Source organism: Aptenodytes forsteri, unplaced genomic scaffold (assembly GCF_000699145.1).
Source record: "Aptenodytes forsteri isolate BGI_AS27 unplaced genomic scaffold, ASM69914v1 Scaffold57, whole genome shotgun sequence".
Lineage (NCBI taxonomy): Eukaryota > Metazoa > Chordata > Aves > Sphenisciformes > Spheniscidae > Aptenodytes > Aptenodytes forsteri.
In genome coordinates, this window is record NW_008796220.1 from 2,845,515 (window position 1) to 2,871,482 (window position 25,968).

The window sequence follows — 25,968 nt, forward strand, 5'->3', positions numbered from 1 at the left end:
GGGGTATCCTGCGCTAGTGCGCAGGCGCCGGAGGAGGGGTCGTGGCACGCATGCGCAGGGGGTTCGCGTAGTGGGGTGTCTCGTAACAGTGCGGAGGTGGGGGCAGATCGGGGCCTTCCTGGGCCCGCTGTGGCGGGGGACGTAGAGGGTTAGGCCTCTGCAGGCACTGTGGCTCTGGTGGGCTTGATTCCTCAGCAGCCTGGACCTTTCTCCTCGCCCCCCTCCCCCCCCGTCCCAGTGGGCAGAGGTCAAGTCGGTGTTGTCTCTCCTGAAGGCTGCGTGTTGGGGAGGACAGGAAGCTCAGCCACGCCTGTGTCGTGTCCTTCACCCCCATCCCCGGGGAAACCGTCCCCGCAGCAGCTGGAGGGGATGCATGGGCAGTGCTGTCCTCGGAGAGGTCCCTTTCGTAGGCTGGAGTGTGTCTTATACTGCGTAGGCAGCGTTCTTATTCTTTAGGGGTATGAGGGAGCTGGAACGTCTTGCCTTTGAAGAACCTTCCAAATGTGGAAACGGTGGAGATGTTTACGGGCTCTTCATCTGCAGCCCGAAGGGTTTTGTACACAGAAATTCATATGCCGTTCAAAAAAGGGCAAAAAAAACCCCACCACACTCTCCCATTTTTGCCGTCACATGCCTTCAGAACTGCAAGTGATCGTGAAAAGGAAAATACTAACACGAGAAATCAAGGATGTCAGTTTTATTAGGCGGCATGTTTAAAGCAAAAGGAGGTACCTGACACTGTAAAATCCAGAACTCTGCCGCTGTATACTGTGAACACTAGGCATGTACATAGTTCCAAAAAGCAGTGAGGAAAAAATAACGGAAAAGTATTGTGCACTGCATGTGCTTTTAACCAGTTGTGACATATCGGCTATGTGCCAGGAGGCTGCTAAATTAGAGGTCGGCAGGGGATGGGAAGAACCACCGTGTGCTTACCCTGTTCTTATGGTCTTCCATAATTGACTAATTTTGGTGACTGTTAAGAGAAACAGCAGTGGGTTAAATAGATGGTTGTTTCACCCATTTTTGTGTACCAGAGATGAAATAGCTCTCTTTGGTGCTATTTTTTTTATTAACATTTTGATTATACATACAACATTAAAATTACAGAAAGTGGCACCAGTTGATATCAGGTCATTAGGAAGAGGACCCATTACTTGCAAAAAAGCCTGCTAATGTCATCGGTATGGCTACTGCATGCCAATAACACTAAGTAAATTTTAAAAAACAAGAGGGGATTTATTATTTATTTTCTTAATAGAAATTACATGAATTGTTTCCTGTAGCAGCTCAAGCCAAAGCTCATCATCAGCTTACAGTTAAAGCTGCTGTGCGCTCTGAGAGATGTCTGTGCTATATGGAGTGTCTGTCCTTGATGACTAGCATCTGCACGGTACAGCTGAACAGGTTCTGGACACAACTACAAGTACTTACTGGATACGGAAGAGGAACGTCTGTGGTTGACGAGGCTGCAAGAATAGCTTTGATGCATTTAAAATAACACCTTCTGACCCATGAGGAAACCAGAAATAACGAACCCTGGGGGGAGGGGAGAGAGGGATTGATGGATGGATTGACAGACAATTGATAGGACTTCTAGCTTTTGATCAAATCTCAGTGCACACTTTGATGTATATGAACAACCTGGCTCCCAAGCTGAATGCATTACATTCCCCTCTCCCCCCCCAAGTTTATAAGCTTTGGGATCAGCACTTTCGGATGTTACATTCTGAACATTAAAGAGATTAATTTTAAGATTTACTTGTTAAAGAAAAACTTACTATAAAGTTCCTTTATTTTTGTGATAGGTTTTTTTTAACAGCACATTCCTTTGATAGGTAAATATTCCATTTGCATTAATATATGCAAAAAACAAAAAAAGAATAATTTTATGGTATTATTTAAAACATGCCACCCAGAGGTATCTATCAATTTTATTTTAGTTTTCCAAATGTTGTTTCATTACTAGAGAAACACTTCCCTGCCTCTTTATTTCTGTTCTTCAAGGAAGACATACAGAACCTTTAAAAACTGTGCATTAGAGAGCATTGAAAGTAATTGTTTTTGAAGTTCTGTCAGATCTGTGAAATAGGCCACAATAATCATCACTTATCTTTTTCATTTAATCTTTATTGATTTCATTGGCCTTTGAAATACAAAACCTCATTCATCTTGAGAAGAAAATGTGGAAAAGAATCAGCAGTGCTGTGCTGTTTCCACTGGGTCAGCCCATTAGATGAAATCCACCATGTTCTCCTCTGCTTGAGCTCAAACTTTCTCTTGCGAGTTCTCGTGATCCATAACAGTATTATTTTTTTATTTTTTTTTAAGGATGAAATTCTGAAAGCAGCTGTGATGAAATATGGCAAAAACCAGTGGTCTCGTATTGCTTCTTTATTGCACAGAAAATCAGCAAAGCAGTGCAAAGCCAGATGGTAAGTGAGAAGTGCCACATCTGGGAATATGAGATTCATAATTAGTGGGAATTTAGAAATTATCACAGATTATTTTATGTCCACAGAGGAACAATGGTTTTAAGATTGTTTTGATTTCTGCTGTTGCGGATATTTCGAATTCCTATTGCTTAAAAGTAGTTGAACAAAAGTAGCCAAATGTTCCCTTTGTCAGTGACTGCAGTGTTAGCAAATGCAGGATCACTTAAAATTGTGTGCATGATTTTTTTTCACTGTATTTACACATTTTTAATCAGTGAGTGTTACCAATGAAGTAAAATTTTACGATATTAATCCCTCTTACAGATAATTTTCTAATTTTTCATAATGAGAGTTTGGCTTGAGGATAAATGTTCAGAAATTGCACTGTGGAATTTCATTTTATATAAAAAAAATAGAAGCTTAAAACTAATGCAAATACACACAGCATGAATCTGTTTGAGAATCAGACTTAGTTTCTCAAGTACTGAACTGCACATATTTATTAGAATACTTCTGTATAAAGGTAACAGTACTGGCACAGTTAAAGATTAGTGAGATAATTGTTGAAGGATCCAGACCAAACAAGTTTACCATTTCTGGTACCTTTGTTTGTTGCAATTTTTACTTTTCTTTTTCTGGATTAATTTTGTGACTCCTTACTTTGGCAGAATAGAGATGGGGAAAGGAAGAAGAGGCAATATCTGTATGAAAAGTGGTGGATAACTAATACATTTTAAAGCTTAAATACATATGTCATAAAAATACTCTGGAGTAACATCCTTTTGTGCAGAAAAAACTTGTATGAAATTTGGATGACAAGGTTTTGAAATCTCATTGTGATGATTCGGGTAAATACTGTTCTGAATTAATTCAAGACAAATCAATGGATAGCTTAGATCTGTCGTCCTTAATTTTTTTACTTTTTAACAGGTACGAATGGCTAGACCCGAGCATCAAAAAGACGGAGTGGTCACGGGAGGAGGAGGAGAAACTGTTGCACCTGGCCAAGCTAATGCCAACCCAGTGGAGAACCATTGCCCCAATTATTGGGAGAACTGCTGCACAGTGTTTGGAACACTATGAATTTCTGCTGTGAGTTACTGATTTGCTAGAGGTGCATACCAGGAAAATGTGCAGAGTTTGTTGTAGAGATGTGTAATTCCCTTCTCCCATGGTGCTGAAGTATGGTGGTTTCAAGTTGACCGAGTCCTTTTGTAAGCAAATCCTTAAGGACTCGTTCTTTTCAGTCGATGTATGTACCTTGAAAGAAGAAGCTTCTGGAACCTGGAGAGCAGGATTGAATAGAGATAGGTGTATATTTTCTTGCTTCTGGTCGTTCTGGCTAGAGGAGTGTCAAGATTGATGCTTTTTATGGGCTTCCATTTCAGGTTTATTTGGGTATTGAAATTGAAATATTGAAACTGGGTTATTGGCATGAGTGGGTGTGTGAGAGAGAAGAAAAAAGACAGACAAAAACACATGTTGAAATGTCTAAATGTGCAGCCGTCAGCTGCACCCTCTGTGCTACAGAGGGTTTCTTTAGGCCGTGAGAAGAGAAAGAAAGTGTTGTTTTCCCTTGTGAGCTTTCTTAATTGTGGTGTGATTGGTTCAGTATGAAAGCATAATGGGAAGCTCAATTGTTCATTTTCACACTGCTTGAATTCTTGTCCTTACTGTTAAAGATTACCCGAGGAGAGTTCTCTACTATTAGATTTGTCAATATTTTATTTTATATAATATTTTATTGTTGTAATGTAATACTATGTTGGCTTCTTTCTCTTGTCTGATTTAAGATTGTGTAACTGTACCATGTTCATGAATCTTTTCTGCAGTAAATGTGTAACAAGTTTAATACACGGTACATAGTACGAGGTTACTTTTTTGATCAGTCTTTGGGGACATTTAAGGGATGGTTATTGTGAGCCTGGGGGAAAACAGAGAGCCAGTTGTGACATACATACAATGTGTTTTTAGGGACAAAGCTGCTCAGAGAGACAATGAGGAAGAAACTGCTGATGATCCTCGGAAACTTAAACCTGGAGAAATTGATCCAAATCCAGAAACCAAACCAGCCAGGCCAGATCCTATTGACATGGATGAAGGTAGGATAGGAGTTTGACTGTTTTTGTAGAAATATGTTCTCTTTGGTTTTTCTTTTTACACAGCCTCTGTACCCTGGATTTCTTTTGTCTCTTTTTCTCCGCCCCCTGATCATTTTTTCTCACAGGTTTTGTCTCATTTCTGTATCTGGCCAGTCAGTTATACTTTTCTAGTTTTCTTTTCCTTTCCTTGATGTGTTTTTTGCCCTCTAACCTGTCTTCATCATTTCTTACCATGACTGACTGTTCTTTGCTTTAACGACTGGTCTGCTTGTTTGCATTCATATTTCTGTATCTTCATCTCTTCCCATCGGCTCAGACCTCCCAGATGAATCCATGCTGAAGTACAGGAGGACTACATGACTTCTTTTTCCTTGCACATAGCAATGTTATGAACTAAAAAATGAACATTGCTAAAATTCCATGAATGGACCAACGGTGGTTTTGAACAGTCACAGGTTCACAAATATAGCTCTCTTGGATCTGGATGTAAATGAAAGTAACGAGTTCTCTAATATAGTACTCTCAGATGAAGATGTAAATGAAATTATGGTTTCATTACTGTGGTCAGTTTGCCTCTTTATGTAGATATTTTGATTTGCTGTAGATAGTAGTTGAATTATTTTCAACATTAGGCATTTTTTTCTCAAAGTCTTTTCATCTGGCCAGTGATGTGGAAAATACGTTGGAGCAACTTGGAGAAAACTAGTTTAGCGATAATGCAGAATGCCTGTGAAAACATGGATTCGTTCAGCTTTTAAAGATTGCTTTCTTATCTTAATGTCACTTTTTCCCTTACTCCCATCTTTAAGTGCAAATTCATAGCTGTGTTTATCTGTACTATTGTAGATGAACTTGAAATGCTGTCTGAAGCTAGAGCTCGTCTGGCTAATACACAGGGAAAGAAGGCCAAAAGAAAAGCAAGAGAGAAGCAGCTGGAAGAAGCTAGGTAAACTTATGCTTAGTTTCATATACTGGGACTGCTTTTGTTGACTCTGGAGCATTTACAATGCATAAAGTCAGGCACAGCCTTAAGTCATTGAAGAATCAGACTATTGGATAGTCAGTTGTGACAAGAGCTTCATTCTTGTTGTTTAAATATGTGCAGCCCTATCTCAGCAGCAACTGATTATAGTACCAGATCTTAGGATACAGGAGCCACCTATGGGTCTGCACTTTAAATCACGTAGTGTTACTGTTTCTTCAGACGGCTTGCTGCTCTCCAGAAAAGACGAGAACTTCGGGCTGCTGGAATTGAGATCCAGAAGAAAAGAAAAAAGAAGAGAGGTGTGGATTATAATGCAGAAATTCCATTTGAAAAGAAGCCTGCCCCTGGTTTTTACGATACATCGGAGGAAAACTACCAGTCCCTGGATGCAGATTTCAGGAAGCTACGTCAGCAAGACTTAGATGGAGAATTAAGATCGTAAGTGTGTGTTACACTAAGGAGGGAACAGAATATTTAAAAAAAAAAAAAATATATATATATAAAAAAATATATATTAAAAAAAAACCAGTGTTAAGTCCTGGAAATGTCTGAAATATAATGTGGGCAGGAGTTGTATTTTCCATGGGACGGATACTAGTGCAGGTTGCTTCTGCCTTTTCAGTTTCCTGTGCTTTTTATCTTTCTAAAAGGTCTAGTTGACCTTTTTTCCATGAGAATAAAGTTCCTCATGCACATTCTTGCTCTTTCAATGGAAATCTTAAGTTTTTTGAGGTTCATTTTCTTTTAGGAGTAGATTTGCTTGTGTATTTGCAGTCCATTCTCCAAGTAATAACATTATGAAGATTGCTTACAGGAGTAGATTTTACTTCTTGTAGTATTACTTTTGGTGGAATCGTGCTTAAGTAGAATCTCCTTAAATGCTTAATTTCTCCCCCTCCCCCCAAAAAATCCCAAAACATGCAGTTGAAAAATTAAATGCCCATCTTCATCATGAGCAGTATGGCACATATTTAATTGTACAATTGCATTTCCCGTTATGAAGATTGCTTACAGGAGTAGATTTTACTTCTTGTAGTATTACTTTTGGTGGAATCGTGCTTAAGTAGAATCTCCTTAAATGCTTAATTTCTCCCCCTCCCCCCAAAAAATCCCAAAACATGCAGTTGAAAAATTAAATGCCCATCTTCATCATGAGCAGTATGGCACATATTTAATTGTACAATTGCATTTCCCACTACTTCTGCCAACTGCTTTTTACTGAGAGAGTAGGTCCAGTAATACATATGATTTGGTTTATTAGCTTGTCATCTAATTGATCATTTCTATATGGCTCTTAGTTCAGAGGGTCTGGCAGGAGCTTCAAACTGAAGCTTACGATTTCACAGGCTGACTCCATTGCTGTTTGAAGTAAATACCATTTTTATTAAATACTGAAGAGAAATTGTTTCCCGTATCCCACAGAAAATGTTCGTCTTCCCTTAGCAGCTGCTGGAGAAAAAGGGACTGTTCACACCCTCTGATTCTTGCTATGTGAATTCTTGGACTGACATTTTTTTCTTGCTCCAGTGACCGTGTTGATTGTAGCTGAAGCAACCACCTGTTGCTTAACTCCATAATTTAGAAGCATTACACTGCCTTGTTGTAGATTCTGCTGCAAGATCTGCAGACCATATCTAATCACTTCTGCACCACAAGGTGGTTCACTCTTCCTGCAACGTGTTTTATTTCAGCTTATCCAACTTTTTGATTAATGTACAGGCTTTTTGCTCTTTGCTTGTTTGTTTTACTTTGTGGCTGTTCTGTGTGTTCTAAAATGATTCTCTTACCCATAATGACAGTGAAAGGGAGGGAAGAGAGCGCAAAAAAGACAAACAACATATGAAACGGAAAAAAGAGTCAGACTTGCCTTCAGCTATTCTACAGACCAGCGGAGTGTCAGAATTTACCAAAAAAAGAAGTAAACTAGTGCTTCCAGCTCCTCAGGTAAGCTGTTCATTGATCAATAAACAACTTACAAGGCCAATGCCAATCAATGATTTCTGTTTTATCAAGTGGATCTCATGGTTGTATTTTCTCTTACTATGCCTTGAAATTTTCTCTTTTGAAGATATCTGATACAGAACTTGAAGAAGTTGTAAAAGTAGGCCAGGCAAGTGAGATTGCACGCCAGACTGCTGAGGAATCTGGAATTACAAACTCAGCTTCCAGCACTCTTCTGTCGGAATATAATGTGACCAACAACAGCATAGCACTAAGGACTCCCAAAACTCCGGCAGCACAAGACAGGATCCTGCAGGTAGCGTATAAATGTACAGAATGGGCTTTTAGCTTTAGTGCAGTAGTCAGCTGAATAGAAGGTGTAAGTACCATAGAAACATTCGTTAGGTTATATGCAGTACTGGGGTTTGAACTGGCACATGATCTCCAGGACACACTGAAAAGCTTAGAAGCAGATCCACTTCCATCTGATCAGTTGTCACATGATCTCCAGGACACACTGAAAAGCGTAGCAGCAGATCCACTTCCATCTGATCAGTTGTCACCGTGCTACAAAACACTATGATACTTTTTTTTTTTTTTATTATATATTGCGTGCAACTTTTAGCATTAACCATTGTCCTGGTGTCTTACATAATTTCCCCTTGTCTTGGGTACCTCTCAGTGTCGAAGATGTATATGGTGTTCGTGTCCTTAAAACAATGTCTTTTATGTTGTTTCCTACTCAGTTTTGCTGTTCAGCTTTTATTTCAGTTAACAAGAAGTAACTAACTGCAACAATGCAAGAATATTTTCCTAGCACTTTATTGGCTTAAAACCACTTAAGACAAAGATTATCAAAAACCTACCTTTGCAACCCCTGAATTATATTTGTGTTGCACTGATTGTGAGTGTCTAGGTTCTTTCAAAAACTGGTAGTGTTGGGTAATGTTTTGTTGAGTGTGGAGAAATGGCTAAATGAAATCAGCGCAGCTAGTGTGTAAAACAAACAAACAAAACTCCACCCCCAAAACCCCACCCCAAAACAAAACAAAAAAAACCCCTGTGTTGATAATGAGCTGTATTTCATGAAACAAAAACTGTTGATAGGAGAAAAGAGAAAGTTCCTGACTCTACAGATCATGACCTAAGTCTCTGTGCAGTGTTTGCAGGGATGGTCACGTTCACCTTCAAATGGAGTACTCCGACATCACATATGTTGCAGTATTATGCATATACACAGTTCTGTAGATGGATTAGTAGTCTTCTGTGAAGTTAATTGCTATATGCAGTGGTTTCATTATCTCAGCTCATTTTCAGAGTGCCTTAATTCTTCATTGTAAAAAGGAAATTAAAAAAAAAAAAAAATAGGGGGGTATTCATAAAAGCCCCAGTTGAGTCACGGACCAAAAATCTGAATAGTGAGCATCTCTTTTGGACACATTCTCTTTGAAGTGCAGTTTGGATAAACTTCATTGATGTTGGATTTCAGAGTGCAAGTGTGCTGTTCTCTCTGAAAATCAGGATCCTTAGGATGACTCGAGTATTCAGTCACTAATAAATCTTGCAGATTTATGGAGTCTGGCAAACTGAAGGAAATTGAAACATGAAGTAACCCAGTCATTTTTGCAATTCCAATTTATAATACATTTTACTGGAAATAAAGATTAAAATCCCTTTTAGTGGAACAGTAGGGTTTGTAAATACTAGTATATGGGAGTTAAGAAGTGTTAAACATTTTCCATTAACTGATTGATATTCAAATAACTCTTCAGCTGTTCTTACTGCTACTGAATCTGTTACACATGTATAGTAGAGTGTGACTCTGAAAGTCGTAGTGATGTACTGCATGTCTTGTCTGTTACACAGGAAGCACAGAATTTGATGGCTCTCACAAATGTGGATACCCCCCTGAAAGGAGGTCTTAACACTCCCTTGCATGAAAGTGACTTTTCGGGGGTAACACCACAGAAACAGGTTGTTCAGACTCCAAATACTGTGCTTTCCACACCCTTCAGGTAAAGCAGACTAATTTTCTAATGGGTGCTTGACTGGGCGAGTATGTAGTGGAGGTGGGTGGAGGGAGCGGATTGCAATGTGTGAAGTAGTAGGTTATCAGTGCTTCAAAACAAATTTTAAGTTGCTTTTATTTCAAGCCCTTGTTGTACAACTTTCTCCTTCTCCATGTCTTTCACAAGCTCAGCCACATCATCTTTGTACAGTGTATAGCTCACTGGTGTTTTGGTCCAAAATGAGGTCCTCTGTGGTCTGGCGCAATATAAATTATACTGAAGTAATACAGGAGTATAAATAGTAAGATGGAGCGTCATTCTGTACGTGGACCCTAGCCTTTCCAAAGTATTACCTCTGAGTCAAAGGTGTGGGAGGTCCCTTAGCCAAACCCACTGAATTTTTGAAAAGCTGGAGTAAATATTTTATAAGCCATATATATCCAAAATAAAATATTTCTTATATTGCCAATCTAAATAGTATGGAATTGCTGGTTTAACTCTTACAGTGGGTCCTGAATAAATATATATCCCACAAATGCCAAATACCATACAGCTAAAATATATTACACTTGGTACATTTTGTCTGTCAATTTTTTCCACTTAGATTCTAATTTTACTTGTACCATGCTAGTAGGAGAAGTGGAGAATGAAATAAAAAGGACCTTTATGGCAGCTTTTCAAAAGCAGCTTTATTTTGTTTAAAAGCTGTGTGCAAAAGCCCTGCTCTTTTAATTGGATCTACATAAATGAATCCTTTTCTAGAGATCTGTTGGCGTCAGTGCGGTGCAGAATGAATGTAGAGGTTGGCCTGGAGTGATCTGGCTGTTGATTTGGGTTATTTTATATTAAAAAATGTAAAGACATTCTCATTTTCTTGCTTGGGTCTTTTTTTGTTTGTGGTGGTTTTTTAGCTTCTGAAGTTCAGATTTGCACGTGTAAATATGGTACCTATGTATCAACTTGGCTTTCTTGCAGAAATGCTCTATCAGTGTGAAAATCCAAGACCTTGAGCAGAGAGGGGAAAAAAAAAAATCCATTAAGTGGTTAAAAATAAATAAACGGAAGCCAAAACTTTTTAGGAGGCAGAGTAGCGAAGCAGAGTCATCATCTTATTATTTAGGCCAAAAGAGCAAATATTTAATTTAAGTACACCTTTTTTCCTATGATGGTATGAAATATGTAATATTTTGATGCAAGGTTTTTATGGAAGTTGTTGCCTTGCATTAGGTTTTTTGTTTTGTTTGTTTTTCACATGCTAGTTATAAGAATTTTCTTAAAAGGTATTACGTTGACAATTGTAATAGGGTTTTAAACACTGCATGGAACTGAGACAACTAGAAGAAAACAACCTGCTTACTTGGAAATTGCTTCTTCTGGAACGTCAGCATAAAACTTTTTCTACTAGTGTAACCAACAAAGTAAATACATGCTATGAAACATTCATTTGAAAACATAAAAATGCATTTTGCTGTTTTTTGTGGGTGTCATCCTGCAAATGTTATTGCTTGTATTTGTTATACTAAATGAGAATTCATGAAAATCTGTGAACAACCTCAAGCAAGAGGAAAGTATCACTTGCCTCTCAGATGTACCCAGTAAATAAGGCACTGTTGTATCCCTTAAAAGAGGTGTGTTTCAGGCCATATATACAATTGTGTTTGTCCACCATTATGGCATCTTACTGGCACGACAGAATTACAGTAACTGGTAGCGGAAATGATGTATTAAATCATCTTGTACAGTCTGTCTCTGCCAGGGTTATTCTCCACAGCACGCATACTTGTCATTGCTGTCGGAAAATATTTACGTAAGTGTAGATGAGTACCATAATGTAGGCTTTTTTCCTAAAAGTTTTTCCCCTTCCTGAACTTGTTTTCTTTGAGACATTTAACGATGTCTTATCAGTTCATTAGTACTATTATTATCATCACTATGTGAAACCTCATTATAAGTTGGCAACAGGAGACTTGTGACTATATCCAAGACAATGTTCGCACGCCTTTCATGTAGTAGGTTATTGGGATAGAGAACAATACTTCTTCCCAGTTTATAGAAGAAGCAACTGAGGCCCACAAAATCTAAGACTTAATCCATCTTGCCTAACCTTGGGTGCTTAAAAGTAATTGTTGTAATGTAATTACTCTTTCAATAATCAGTGAAAGCAGAGAGGCATCTTCAGAGTGATTCATTCAATTGTAAGATGGGACAACTGTTAAGCCAGATGAATTCAGAGTGAATGACTTGCCACAGGTGGTAGGGAAATCAGAGCTTGCAATTAAACCCTCATTACTGTACCCCAGAATAGTGCCTGGTGACTAGATAATCTCTTCTCTCAAAAGTAACAGTGGGAGTTTGTGTTGATGTAGTTCCTGAAACTTCTCTTAACATAGTGACATGCCTAGATTTCAGCTTGACAGGTACTTGGTTACACCTCGGTGGGTTTAAACAATTTATTTTTTGGATTCTTCTAATTGCATGTTATGGTTTCACTGCCTCCCAAGAAAAAAATCTAGATTGAATTTATTAACAGTATTTACATAACTTTTTGCAGCATTCATACTTTTGCAAGTAGAGGGTTTTTTTTGGGGGAAAAAAAATTACCGTATCCGCACTTCCTCTAGAACACCTTCTCATGGACCAGAAGGCTTAACTCCTCGTGGAGGACTAACTCCTAAACCTGTGGTTGGTACAACTCCTGGTAGAACTCCACTGCGTGATAAATTGAACATCAACCCAGAAGAGGGAATGGCAGATTACAGTGACCCATCTTACGCAAAACAAATGGTAAGAAGTACATAAGAAGTGGATATCGGTGCTGTATTAATTTTCAGGATTTTTAATTCTCATCTCCTGAACAGAATTTTATTTTATAGCAAGTGTTATTTCTACCACTTGTCTACAGGTCTGTACTCATCACATGAAAAAATCAAATCTTTATTTGAAAGAACAGAAATCTTGCCACTTAGAACGGCTTTCAGTGCGCTCAGTACAAGCACTCTAAGCTATTCATCAAAGAAGACATAGTTAGGTTTCAGTCCTACTTGTATCTTTGAAGCCGAGCAGGAAATATATCTCAAGGAAAGATTCATTTTTCTTGCAATCCTACGCAGCCCTCAAATCCCTCATCATCTTGGCTTCCCGATTTACCTACAGGACCTTTTCATCAGTCTGTCCTGTTGACAACATTGAGCTAAAGGAGTTTAATTTTTGCCATTAGGAGCACTTGGTTTTGAGATCTCCAGTAATCTGAGTCCCATCCAGATTCTTTCATCGCCTTTGGCAACAGATGTTTTCATTCTTGGAGATTCAGCCAGATGTACCCTGCCAATTAGACATGGTATAAAAGGGCATATACCTAATAGGTAGCACCTTGGGAACTCCTTTCATGTGGCTGATTCTGCAGCCTTAGCTGTGGCTTTGGGTATCTCCCACCAGAGCTATTGAAATTTTTCTTTTTGGGCTAGCTAAGGATATCCACTTCAAGTTTTTGGCATGTTCTTCTCGCAAAAATAACTCTTCAAGTTCAGAATTTCAGGTTTCCCCTTAGCTTGAAGGACAAGGTTTATTTGATGTCCTTATACTTACTTTGGTTCTGTCTTAGCCTTTTTATAGTAAAAAGACTTTTTGCTGCTAGAAGGAAAACTGGGGCTTCGATTTCCTGATGGACTCCACTGGTTTCCAGACCTGGTGCTGTTTGTCTCATTTTCGTACTGTGCCACAATCCCCAGGTTTGTGAGCAACTGCAAGAAAAAAAGTTCCAGTTAGGCTTGCAGATACCCCTGTGTCCATCATTGGTGTGAACACATTTTCACATATTTTCGGTTTCTTGAAAGGCGTTTATGTGAATCTCCACTGTTGTACTGAAGCTACTGGGAGGCGAAGGTGCCATGCTGTTGGTTTACTTGAGTATTTCAGCCTGTTTGAAGATTTCATTAGCTATCTTTAAGAAAGCTGTGTGTTGTTTTTTAGCATTGGAAAGTTTCTGTGCTTAGTAGTCCATAAACTCTGGGGTGGTGGTCTGTAGGCCAGCCCAGATTAGTAACGTGACCATTCAAAGATTTTGTTTCTGTTGGCTTTGTAGCAGACTAAGATTGCCAGATGATATTAGTTGTGTATTGTTCATGGCTGTTAATGTAGATGAATGGAATTTGATTGTATTGCACCATAGTGCATGAATTCAGAAGCATTACATCTTACTGTTATTTCAACAGGAGAGAGAGTCTCGTGAACACCTGCGCCTTGGGCTCATGGCCCTTCCTGCTCCAAAGAACGACTTTGAGATTGTTTTACCTGAAAATGCAGAAAAAGAACTTGAGGAACATGAAGTAGATGAAGCCTTTGTAGAAGATACTGCTGATATAGATGCCCGCAAGCAGGTAGGTGTGTGTGATGTGGATAGTGCCTTTTGTTTAAAATATGTTCCTTGTATGGCTCCCATAGTTTCATACACATTTAGCGGAAGTGGTACAGCTTCTACAGAATAACAAAGTAAAACGTACCTGTTTTCTGTGCTGCCATCAGAATATACACACACAGAGGCTCAATCAGTTTTCTCTCTGAATCCTTTTCTTAATTTGTTAAGGTTATGTATCACACCTCATTTTCTACGATGAAGTCTCTACCCCCAAAAGATAAAAATATAATTAAAAGCATTCTTCTACAGAGGTACATGCTTGATTTTAAGCACGTGAGAATTGTGCCTTTTTTTTTCTTTTTTTTTTTTCCCCCCCAGTTTCAGGTTTTTCTCTCAAGGTTAAAAGTTACTGTTTGTGAAATGTAAGACAGAGGTGTATACAAATTCAGGCAGGCTGGTAGCACACAGATAGAAATCTGCCATGCAGTGAATTGGTCCCTTTTGTATGACTTGTACCACAGGATTACCCAGACAGCCAAGTTGTGAATGGGTCCCTGTTGTTTTGGGTTTTTTTCAGAATCAAGGAAGGCTGGATAAAGTGTTAGCTTAAGTTCTGCTGGTTAAATAGCTGTACTAGCCAGTAATTAGAGACACTTTAAATTTTTCTGTTTATAAGAACAGTCTCTTTTCCATTTGTTGCTTATCCTAATTTGTGTGATGCAAATCTGTTTTTGTTATATACCTTCAAATAAATGTTTTTTTGAGTTCAGTGGGGTTTTTGCCAATGACTGTGCTTTGACAAGTGAACAAAATATTTAAAAAAAAAAAAAAAATCCTATGCTCCGATATCTTCTAATATGATAAGCATTTCCCAGAATTTGATTCCTAGCATGTCCCGTTTGGGGAGGAACATGTTATATACATTTACATGCACATCTCGTGCATACACACACACAAAAAAAGTCTGCATAAATACAGATAATTTACGTGTGTAGAATAGAGAAAAGAATTTGAGTTGTAATACCATACAAGAGAATAGCATCCTGCCTTTCAAATGAAGGCATGACAAGGCTGGGATTAGAACGTGGAAGATCTTGGTCATCGTTCCTGAAGTTTTAGACAACACTGCCTTTTCATGTTATTTATTTCCTGAAAGTGGAATGTAAGGAGAAATTTCATGTCTTTACACTTTCACAAGTATTGTTTTAGTGAAGTAGTTACTTTATGTCACAGAAGAGGACAAATAGAGTCTGTCTTTTCCTGGTGGATTTCCTGTCTGGTGAGTCAGAGCAGATGTCAAACTTCATGTGGAGAAATTTGTAAAGAATGAAGTCTGCTGGGGTTGAGACTGAAGGAGAATTTGATGGCTGGAAATGACTTTTTAGCATCTCTCTCCTCTTAGAGTTAGTCTGCTGTGCTCTTCCTGTTTACTTTAGAGGCAGTAAATTATGATGTCATCACGTAGAGAGTGACCTGTTATTTGGCTCTGGCTTCATAACATGAAGTCTTTATACTTTAAGGAATCTTTGCTGCAGTAATCAATCAGTTTTTCTATCACATACATTTGTAGAAATAAACTGATTGTATTACAGTAGCTGGAGTAACACTTAGCTTGTTTGTCTAGGCTCTCCGAGATGCAGAGCGTGCAAAGGAACTGAAGAGAATGCACAAAGCTGTTCAGAAGAATCTACCACGGCCCTCAGAAGTAAGTGGAAGCAAAATTAACTTTTAAGGAAAAAAAATAGAAATAAAGGTGTTAGCCATTATAGGAGGAAATACAGTCTAGGTAGATCATGAGAGAATGAAATCTTTATTTGAGTATGCTGATATCAGCGTTACGGGAAACTTTTCACAGCAAAATTGTCATGAGGTATTTCATATGCACAAATGAAAGCACAACTGGGTGTTCGGATTGCTGTGTGTGTCACACCGCAAGGCATTTTGGCACCTGTTCTGCATGGTTTAGCTGATCTATAAAATTCACGCTCAGGTAGAAGTATGTATGTTTAATGTGGTCTTTGTGTATGGTGTTTATGAACTTTTCTTATTCCTCGCCAGGTTAATGAAACAATACTGAGACCCTTAAATGTGGAACCACCTCTAACAGACTTGCAGAAAAGTGAAGAGCTAATAAAGAAAGAGATGATTACTATGCTTCATTTTGATCTTTTACACCACCCATTTGGAGAACAGCCTAGTGGTAAGAAGGGGAAAGGCCCAGGATTTGGAAGCAACAATGCAGAACATATGGCTTACTTGGAACAAAATCCTTATGAGAAGTTCTCCAAAGAGGATCTCAAGAAGGTGAGAATTTTACGGCCTAATTACTAGTGACCTAATGTCTCCTTATGTCATGGTCCTGTAATCTTGCAAAAAAAGGTGTATTCAAGCCTGCACAGAATTTAGTTGGGAGATCTCCAGAGGGTTGTATGAAAAGCTGTAAGGATAATTTAAGTGCACGTTCTCTTTTCTGGGAGCTAATGTTAATCTAGGCACTCAGCAGAATGATGAGGATGCTGTATTTGTCCAGAGACATTGTCTTTTAGATACAATTTTGAATGTGTTGTGATTGCTTCTCATTTTAAGTAAGGGTAGGAACTATAATACCCCAACAGTTACCAAATTCTACTTTGCTGTTTCTGGAAATTGATGTTAAATCATTGAGACTTTAACTAGCTGTAATATCCACCTTCTGCTGCCTGTGTAGCTTGTTAATCCATAATTACTAAGCATTTTTTTTTTCATAGGAGTGCAGACTAAATATGACAGTCTTAGCCAACTTACAACTTTGAGCAGCAAATCGAGTTCTTTAATTATGCTTGTCAAGCTTGATCCAACAGAGCTGTGCTAGTGTAGACCCTGCTGGGCTATGGCAACTGATCTTAAAGCATACCTGGTTAAAAAGCGCTGAATAGGCAGACTAGGTTGTTGCTGGATGAAATGAGTAGGCTGTCTGGGCACTCTGTCCTGTTTTGCATTGTAATCCCAAGTTAAATAGCAGTCCTGTACCAAGGGTTCCGGTTCGGATTGTTCATTTGTTTAAGCAGCTACAGATGTTGCCTTTTGCTGCCAAGTGACAGATAGACAGTTCAGACACACAGTGCTGTGGTTAGCCCTTTCAAAGAGTTTCACCTGTGAAGTTGTGCCAGTAACCTTTGACCAAATGCTTACAGGAATAAAAAAAAAAAGAGTGAAAAGGACAAAATCACGTGCCACCAAGTCATCTGTTTTATGCAGACTCCTGCTATCTGAGACTTGCGTTCTGACAATAGCTGTGGTATCTCTACGCCTAAATCCGGTATTACCTTAAAGTGACTCTAAAGATATACAAGCAGATTTTAAATCCATCTCTTTGACCATATCTGACCAATGAATCAAGAGCTTAAAATGAGAAACACTGAGAAACACTGAACAGTATGTACTTCCAATTTGCTGTTAAATGAAAAATTATACTGGAAGATTTCTGAGCAGGAGAAGCTAAAGATGGAAAATACAGTTAGGTCATGATTTCACTGCCCTGCCAGTGTCAGATTGTTCCCTTAGGAACACTCTCTGAGTGCTTTTTCTGGTTGTTTTGAAGTGCAACGAGAATTAGGTTTTCTATCACTTCCCTTAGAGACTATTACACAGTCCAGTAGTTTTTGTCTGGAATCTTTCTTCAGAGTCCCTGGAAATTTTGTCTCCTAAGTGATGGGCAGAAGTTTTTTGCATCCTTGCTCCTGCTTGCTCTCTAACATTAGGCGTAATATTCCCTCTTTGTCTAAAATTAAATTCAAACCAGGAAGTTTTCCTATCTCTGTGCTCTCATCTGGGGCTTGTTTGTTTTCCTTTATTTCTTCATTTGTTTTTAGAACATCTTCCTACTAAAAGCCCTTCATAAAATGCTCCTTTCTTTTCCTAATGTGTAGTGCTCTTTCGGGAAGGATTAGGAGTGGTGCTTAGCATGGTATGCTGAGCTCTTAAAGCTGTGGAACTGTTTTCATGCCACAACTAAACAGCCTTAAGTGTACAAATAGAGGCTAATTGAAAGTGTACCTGTATAAGATTTAGCTTTGTCAGGTGTGGTTAGAGTACTCCTATTTTATCTGTCTTGACCATCGAGGACAAGTAATTAATTTTCCTTTCCCTGGTATCCCTGGAATCATCTATCTGTTGATACCTGAACTACTTCCTGGGCAGTATGCTATTATAGAACATACGTCTGCTTGCAGTGAGTTACCTACTGCTGATATGGAAATTTCTGGCGCATGTATAAATCCTGTTGAAAGAGAAGACATGCACGTATAACCAGTGAAGTCCAGATCAGCAAAGATATTTTAGTTTTTTAGTTACAAATAAAATCGGAAGAACCTGGGTGCCTGTGTAGTTTTGTGGGCCAGGCTCTTTGTCAGAAATATTAAGAGTTGTGAGAACAACATGAGTCTTTTCAGTTCACTGTAAGTTACTTTGTAAACTAAACTGGAAACAGCAGAATGCTCATGTCTCACTAGTAGTTCTCTAGCAACAGAATGTGTGTTAGTTAAAGTCAGAGTAGTATTTCCTGCCATGGAGCTTATGCAGCTCACCCGTTAATGTTTAGGGTTTGACTTTCCAGGTTGTGTGGAGGAGGGCAAGCAAAAGGAAATGAAAAGTGATTTTTGTTTCATAGAACAGCTGCTTCTGTCTGTACAGTTCTCCCTCCCCTCAAGGTCCTTGCTTTTATCTCTTTTCTTCTGCAGCAAGATGAAGTATCTAGCTGTGCCACAGCTTTCATTAGCTACAGCGGAGTGATGTCAGGTTTGGCCAAATTATATAAAATGAGGGATAGTTGCGCTATGAGTAGCCTTCTAGGCTGGGTTTCATTTATAATCCACAGCATCTGTGTTAGATTTCATAGTTAGCTTAACCTGATGGTGAGCTTTTAGTATGAAAAGAGAAACTGACCCCCGTGAATTGCATGCTGAAGGAGTGAAAACAAGAGGAATTTTCTTGTATCCTGTGTATTGTAACTGCAATTTATTTCTCATCATTTCCAACAGGCACAGGATCTACTGGCACAAGAGATGGAAGTGGTAAAGCAAGGAATGGGGCATGGAGAGCTCTCAAGTGAAGCTTATAACCAGGTGTGGGAAGAATGTTACAGCCAAGTGTTATACCTGCCTGGACAGAGCCGCTACACAAGAGCTAATTTGGCCAGCAAAAAAGACAGGATAGAGTCACTTGAAAAGAGGCTTGAGGTCAGTGTCAGTTTTTTCTGCTTTTTGCACCTGCCTTTTTTTTTTTTTTTTTTTTTTAAGTTTCTTCCAGTGTGTTTTTGTTTCTTTTTGCTATGTAAGAGTTACAAGTTACTTTATAAATCATTCAGGTCTTTTGGTGGGGTTCCTTTGAAAAGATCATTGAGGAATTCTCCTAGGGAGTCATAGATGTTCTTGAGGTGTTTAAATCGCCTTCTCTCATCCTCCTTCTTTTCTTAAAATATCCCTGGAGTATTCCCACGCACAGTTTCTCTTTGCACTATTAGCTGTAACACTGCTCATCTCACCCACTTTATTCTCAACTGGAGAGAAGGTCAGGTTCTGCTCTCTCTTAATTCCATGTGGATTTTTTGCTGTTTCCTTAACCTCTGCTATTAGCAGATCAGATACCTGATTTTTCCAGTTTTGTACTTTGTCCCTGATAGTGGCCAGTATGAGATACTTCAGAGAAAGATGCTTAAAAACAAAGTCTCTGTCCCAAAACTCCTCTCAAGTTCTCTTTCCAACTTAAGATTTGGTTTCTGATTGACTGTTACATACGTGAAGGTCCAGATAGTCCTGAATTCTCGCCAGACTGGCATCCTCTGCCAGTTCCAGTGATTCCCTCCAAAAAAGAGAACAATGGATGTTTGTGATCCCATTCCACTTTATCAGGAAATAGTAGGCTTCCTTATGAGTGCATTTTAAACTGAAATTTCGAGTTTGCTGTTGTGTATTTGCATAACTAATGTTTTCCGCAAGTACAAAATACCAGAGTTCAGATAGCAACATCTCACCAATGTATCTGCATGCAGTTGGAGTACTATGGCAGGGCACTGGTACTAAGGGACCAAGAACTGAAACTACATCTTCTTCTGCTGAGTTGTACAGTACAGCATTCTCCAGTGTCAACATGCTTGCATCGGTTTATTCAAAATGCAACAGTCACAGGCCTTAACTCAACAAGGCGTTAAGATTTGGTAAGGTGTCCTGGGATTGAGGGAGGTGTGTGCGGAGAGGAGATCATCTGAGCTGTGGTGCCCTAAGTAGAAGAACGCAATTCAAACCCTTTGACACTGATTTCCCTTGCCCTGTCCCCTCTCTAGAGTTCCACCCAAACACTCCACACAAAACACAAAAATATATAGCTTTTATCATAAAAGGTAAGCTGGTTTTAAATTGTTTCTTCCCACAGAACATGTGTTTGTTCAGACTTGCAGTAAGTCATTGACCGTTTTCCAAAATACCATTTTAGCCTGAAAGTCTCTCTAAACTATGCAGGCATGAGATTATTTTTTTTCCATGGTAAAAGGAAACTTTTTTTTAAAGTTCTTCTGTATTTAACATCAATATAGCTACTGTTGCTAGAAGTAAACCTCCTCAAACAGCTACTACCACAGAAATAACATGAGAGAGAGGCCAGAAAAGCTGAATTTTCACTCGATTCATACACGTGAAATACAGCGTGAATGTGTGTTTTGTAAAGACTGTCAGTCAAGAGTGTCGTCCAGGTATAGACTGCGCAGTTGACTCGGGCTAGGAGCAGTTCACCTACACGTAGCCCAGTAGCCGAGCGGTTTAGCCTTCGTGCCAGAGCGCTTGTCGTTTTGCTGCTCACCCAGCAGAGAGCACCATTGCCCTGCCCAACGCTGCCCGCCGGTTGATGCGCTCTCACACGCTCTGCTCTACTCTGTTTTCAGAGAAACAGTATCTGGGCACAGCAGCAGCCAGCTTGCATGGCAGCAGGGGCTCTGCTGGCATCACGCCAGCAGTCTGAGGGCTGTACCTAATTTGTGTACAAATGCTTTTGAAATTTACGTATCTTACACCCAAAACTGCATTAGAAGTGCATTATTAAAGTTGCAAAGTCAAACAGTCAAAGTTGGGGAATGCACAAACAGCCTTACTCTGGCAGCCTTAATTTGCCTATGCATATGCATTATGAGACAGTCTTTAATTTCACTATTACAGCCTAGTTTTTCCACAGACTCATTTGCTGCACAGGGTGGATGGTACTTGCTTAATGAGTAGCTATTGAATATTTTGTTTTCTCTTTATTGTTCAGTGTGTGGCCCTGCGCCTTTATGCTGCGCGCTATTTCTGCAGTCTAAATTGGTTACTTCTGTGTAGGCTTTCTTGTGCTGTTGATTTCTGTTCATCTCCTCCCAATATTTGAATGAGTAGGTGGTGATGGTATGCTTATTGAGGATATTGAAGCAAAGAAAGGAAGGTCAAGTCATCCATTCGTCAAACTCCTGTTGCATTTGTTCGTTCTGTAAGTGCTTATTGCTCCGTAGTCACAAGACAGTCATCCAAAAAGCAAACTACGAGTCAGAGGTCTTGCCAAGGAAAAAAAATTGGGTTTCATTTGCTACCAACGTTGCATGGGACTCCATGGAAGGCAGTTAGCAAAATCCAGCTAGCTGTGTCTACGATCAGTTGCCACGGTCATGAGACTCCACGACTCGTTAATGTAGCTGTATCTCTTCAGATTAGCTGGGAGCTTGGAGCGCGGCTAGACAAGGCTAATTGCTTGGTGCACTTACAGTAGAGTGAGAGAGCAAGCTTGTGTGTGTGTGTGTGTTCAAAATACCACACACCCCAGTTCAGTCAGGCACCCAGGGCCAGCAGAGCTGGCTGTGCCCCTCAGCTGCAGGTGCAGTGAGAGTACTGCGCTGCCTTTCACATCTCGCTGTTTGTGGAGTGCAGGTGGACTCTTTGCAAAGTTAAACCTGAGCTGAAAATCTCTCCCAAGTGTGTGCAAAATACGGTTTAGTGCAACTCTGTTGCCTGTCCTATTTGAAAAGAGCTTCCTAAAAGCAAGATATATATATGCAGTTTTCTAAGTATAGGTCACCAGCTGAATCATTTTTTAAACAATAAATAAAAAGCGTAGCAGTTTAATGAACAAACGAATATACAATGAAAAAAGCACAGCAATTTTTTTTTTTCCTAACCCATTCTCAGCATTGGCAAAACCCACCTTCATTTTAATGTTTTTCCAAGGAAAATTGTCTGAAAGCAATATCAGTTGAAATAGATATTTTAATGGGAAGTATCAGACAACCTTAATGAAAAGCAGGGATATTAGCTCAGCTTTCAATACCCCAAGATACTAGCTTGTACTCTTAACTTGCTTTGAGAGAAGAGTAGAAACTGTAAAATAGAGTTTGCCAGCAACAGAAACTGATGTTGGTCAGCTTTTGGGGCTGTCTCTTCCCTGTCAGATTGCACTAAGATCATTAGGAAAAAAACACAAGAGTGTAGTGATATTTGCTGGAGACAGCTGCACATTGGGTAGTCGCTGTCTAATACTTCCATATGGGACTGGTAACACCCTGCAGATCCTGTGGAAAAAAAGCCAGCTATTTCTAGTGCTGTCTTCAGTGCTTGGAGATTACTGGGTGGATTGGTGGCGTGGACGAACAGCCGTCTTTCTCTAATTGGCCTGTTTTCACTGCCTGAGTGATTTAGTGGTGGCAGCCTTGTATATGTTGACATGACATTTATCTTTCTGAAATTGATGGTGATATCACAAACAGATTTGTGCTGTTATTGATGGACTTGAGGAGGCAAAGTGGAGCAGTTGTGGAGAGCTTCTGTTTGGCTAGATATCCTGTCCAGGCATCATCAGCAGTAACGCACAGCTCAGCAGCAGTTTTAATATTGGAATGTACTGCTACGTATTAGTAATACTTTTCACTTCTCTTTAATTTTGAGGGTTTTGGACTCTTTGCATATGTTACTTAACGTGGCTTAAGAGTGTTACAAGATTCGTATGTGAACTTTTTTTGCATTACGGACGGGAAGTTTCAGGTCCATGCAGGCGAATCCCTGTGACCTCGCTATGTGTCTGTGGTACAGCTTAGATTTGCTTGAATCCTGGTGAAATTTTCTGATCTTTCCAGTAGCTTCTAGAAGTCTAGCATATTTGTTTAAGGCTGGGCTACACTGCAGAGCTAGTCATTTTAGAAATGGGAGTTTTCTCATGCTCACAGTTGCATTTAGTAACTACTTCAGTTCTCTGCAATACCTTGTACTCCCTTCCTTCTGAGCGATGTATCTATAAAGAAAAGCATTCCTACTGAAGGTGTATGTTAAACTAGGAACCTTATCAGATGAAATGAGATAATAGAGGCATCTATTTAACAAGCTAGTTGCTTCCCTTCGTAGTTCATAATGTAGAAACTTCCTGCCAGCATTACTTTTCCTTTGAAGATGGTTCATAATGTTGGCTTGCAGCATACAAATATTTTTATTAAAACTGCGGTAGTTAATGTCATAATTTCAGTTGATTGTTAAATTATAAAATACACTATTGAAAGTCTACGGGGAGGAAGCTTTAGTTACACTGCGTATGCAAAGCATAGTATATTATCTATTCTTTGCAATATCCAAGATACACCAAGATGGTAATTTACCAGACCAAAGTGTCCATTTTTGCTTTTGGTTGCAGCCCAAGTCCTCTGAATCAATTTACATTGAAATCCAGTTGCTTAGCTGGAGTTGCATGTTACACTCTGCTGCAAGGTGTATCACTTACTAGTTTATTGGAGATTGTATTTTAATTTCTCTCTAGTTTACATACTTCTAAAGCTTGCAGTTTCATTTGGATTTTCAGGTGTGCTGTTACTGAGAAAACACCTGAAGAAAATAAAAGAATTTATAAGACTAGGAATAGAGAAATTACTCATAAAACTAAAATATGGAGGAATCCCTGAGTAGTCGTCTTCTATGGACACATGTATTCATTTGTACTACTGTGTGTTGCCTTTGTGAAATATGTTTTGGGTTTTTTTTAATAAGGTCTGTTGGAAGTGTAGTTGGCACCAGAGGATCACATCTGAGGATTATCAGTGGTCATCACTGTTAAGCTGTTCAGAATCTGATAGACCTGACTGTTTATGCAAGACCACTGTTGCAGTGTCTGATCTCTGCTTAATGTACAGTTGATCATCAGAGTACATGTATTTAGCGTGGCAGTTTTGGAGGGTATATACTTATGCTGGGCAACACAGATATATGGCAGATCCCTTAAGAATTGTCTTTACCTGTGTGTGAAAACACTTTTACTGTTTGCTGGAATGGTTAGAATGCAGTTTGTGCTATAGCTAGGATGCTCTAACATTTTAGCTGGTGCCAAAAAGGGTCAGCGCTACTTATTTTTCTCCAGCTGCCCCCTGCCATTACCTCTGACCTTGTACCAGTGTTCTTATAACTCTGTGGTAATCTGGATCAGTTCATTGAATTGGCAGAAAAAAAGTCATTTTTAGATTAAGCAGCAGACCCCTTTCCACAGTAGCTGGATATTAGATCAGCGTAGCTGTAACACATCACGTCTTTGCTTGCAGAATTTTGAAATATTTGTGAGATCCACAATGAAGGTAACCCATAACCTATAATGAGGAAAGCAATAAATAAAAGGTTTTGTACTGCCAAGGAGAACTTATGTCTACAGTAAGAAAGAATACCCTGCCAGGGAAGATAAACGGATTTAGCCAGAAACCTTGTGTTTTCTTTCTAGCACAGGTGAGTATTCATTGCCTATTTTTGAGTAAGTCCTATGAGTTCAGATTCGATACACCTTATTTTAGCCTCCTAACTAAAACAAAGCTGCAATTGCCTTAGGCTCCCTTTGTTTTTGGTAGAGAGACAAGGCACCTCCTGAGAACAGCTTGGCCCATTTAAGAGTTGAATTTCCCTCTCGGGTTTCCTGTTTTTCTCTTTTTATTACAGAGGTACCTAGAGCACCTCAGATCAGTGAAACAAAACTAGGTCTTAATGTCTCCCTTGGTTCCTCTGTCACTGGAACAGGAGTAATGTCTACCGTATGGGTCTCTGTGCAGTTTTGTTTGTGAAGCACTTACAGACCTGTGACTGAAAATCACTACCTAAAACTGCTAAATCTTCAAGTGTACTTGTCTTTTCCATTTCGAGCTTGTTGAGTCGAGCTGGAGCATCTTTGTGTGTTACAAGTCTGGAAGAAAACCCCATTGTTCCCTGCCCTTTAGGTGAATTAACTTATTACGTCCTTGGTTTTCCCCACAAATTACATCTGCAGTTAGCAGCTACCCCCCCAGAAACCTTCATCACCATGAGCAGGAAGGAGGAAAGCAGATCTAGTTTTATTCAAATGTAACTAGTCAACTCTTAAAACAATGACATTTCCTAAACTGCCAATTGAACAGCTTTGGGAAACCGAACTATATTTTTGCTGTTAAACAGTTATTTTCAGAGGAAAATGCTACTAGTTGATTTCATACCAGTTCTCTTGCTATTTACTTACTTTGGGACCTTTGGAAGGAAGCGGATGAATGCCAGTAAGAGGGTTCTTCATATTCTTATTTCTGTGATCTTGCTTATGAGTCAGAAATTTGTCTTCAAATTGGACCGTTGTGCTAGCCTGTCTTCTAAGGTCATAATTTGGGGGGGGGCTGGATAACTCTTCATGTAGAAGAAAGTCATCTTCTGCATGTCCTCGGTCCTGGATGTGCCAAAACATTGGAAATGAGCAATGAAAAAGTTCTTTAAAAATAAGCTTAGACTGCATAGCAGTTACTTCTTGTTTGGCCAGTTGCTCATTGCAGGAGAGTTTTTTTCCCTCCATGTCTAAACCCATTGATGTCCTCTGTGGTGGTAGGTGAAATCAGATTTCACATTTGAAAAATGGGAACTTACGTACTCAGAAATGAAGTTCAGCATTGACAAAGGCAAAAGGCCTTTGCACACCATCACTGTTGAAAAATGTGTTTGGACAGAGAAAAGTATAAATTAATACGGTCTTTTGCTGGAAGCCACCTCATCTACAGACCTGTCGCTCTTTAAAGCCTGTCCTAACGTGAAGCAGTGTCAGAACCTGTGAATGTTGGGCCAGTGTGAGCTGCTGCTCACAAAGTAACTTGCTTCATTTATACTTGTGTAATAATAGC

At 39.3% G+C, this 25,968-nt stretch overlaps 1 protein-coding gene across 1 annotated transcript in view; it reads left to right on the forward strand.

The window, feature by feature from the left end:
* The first annotated feature begins 2,335 nt into the window (after positions 1-2,335).
* The window catches only part of CDC5L (cell division cycle 5 like), a 33,106-nt gene continuing 9,473 nt past the window's right edge, over positions 2,336-25,968 (forward strand). Inside the window, exons 1-13 of the mRNA XM_019474570.1 lie at positions 2,336-2,435; positions 3,366-3,527; positions 4,410-4,537; positions 5,384-5,483; positions 5,742-5,960; positions 7,322-7,466; positions 7,591-7,779; positions 9,330-9,478; positions 12,094-12,256; positions 13,684-13,848; positions 15,451-15,531; positions 15,885-16,130; positions 18,845-19,042. Coding sequence (XP_019330115.1) covers positions 2,356-2,435; positions 3,366-3,527; positions 4,410-4,537; positions 5,384-5,483; positions 5,742-5,960; positions 7,322-7,466; positions 7,591-7,779; positions 9,330-9,478; positions 12,094-12,256; positions 13,684-13,848; positions 15,451-15,531; positions 15,885-16,130; positions 18,845-19,042 — 2,025 coding nt within the window. The 5' untranslated portion in view covers positions 2,336-2,355. The remainder of the gene's footprint in view (positions 2,436-3,365; positions 3,528-4,409; positions 4,538-5,383; positions 5,484-5,741; positions 5,961-7,321; positions 7,467-7,590; positions 7,780-9,329; positions 9,479-12,093; positions 12,257-13,683; positions 13,849-15,450; positions 15,532-15,884; positions 16,131-18,844; positions 19,043-25,968) is intronic.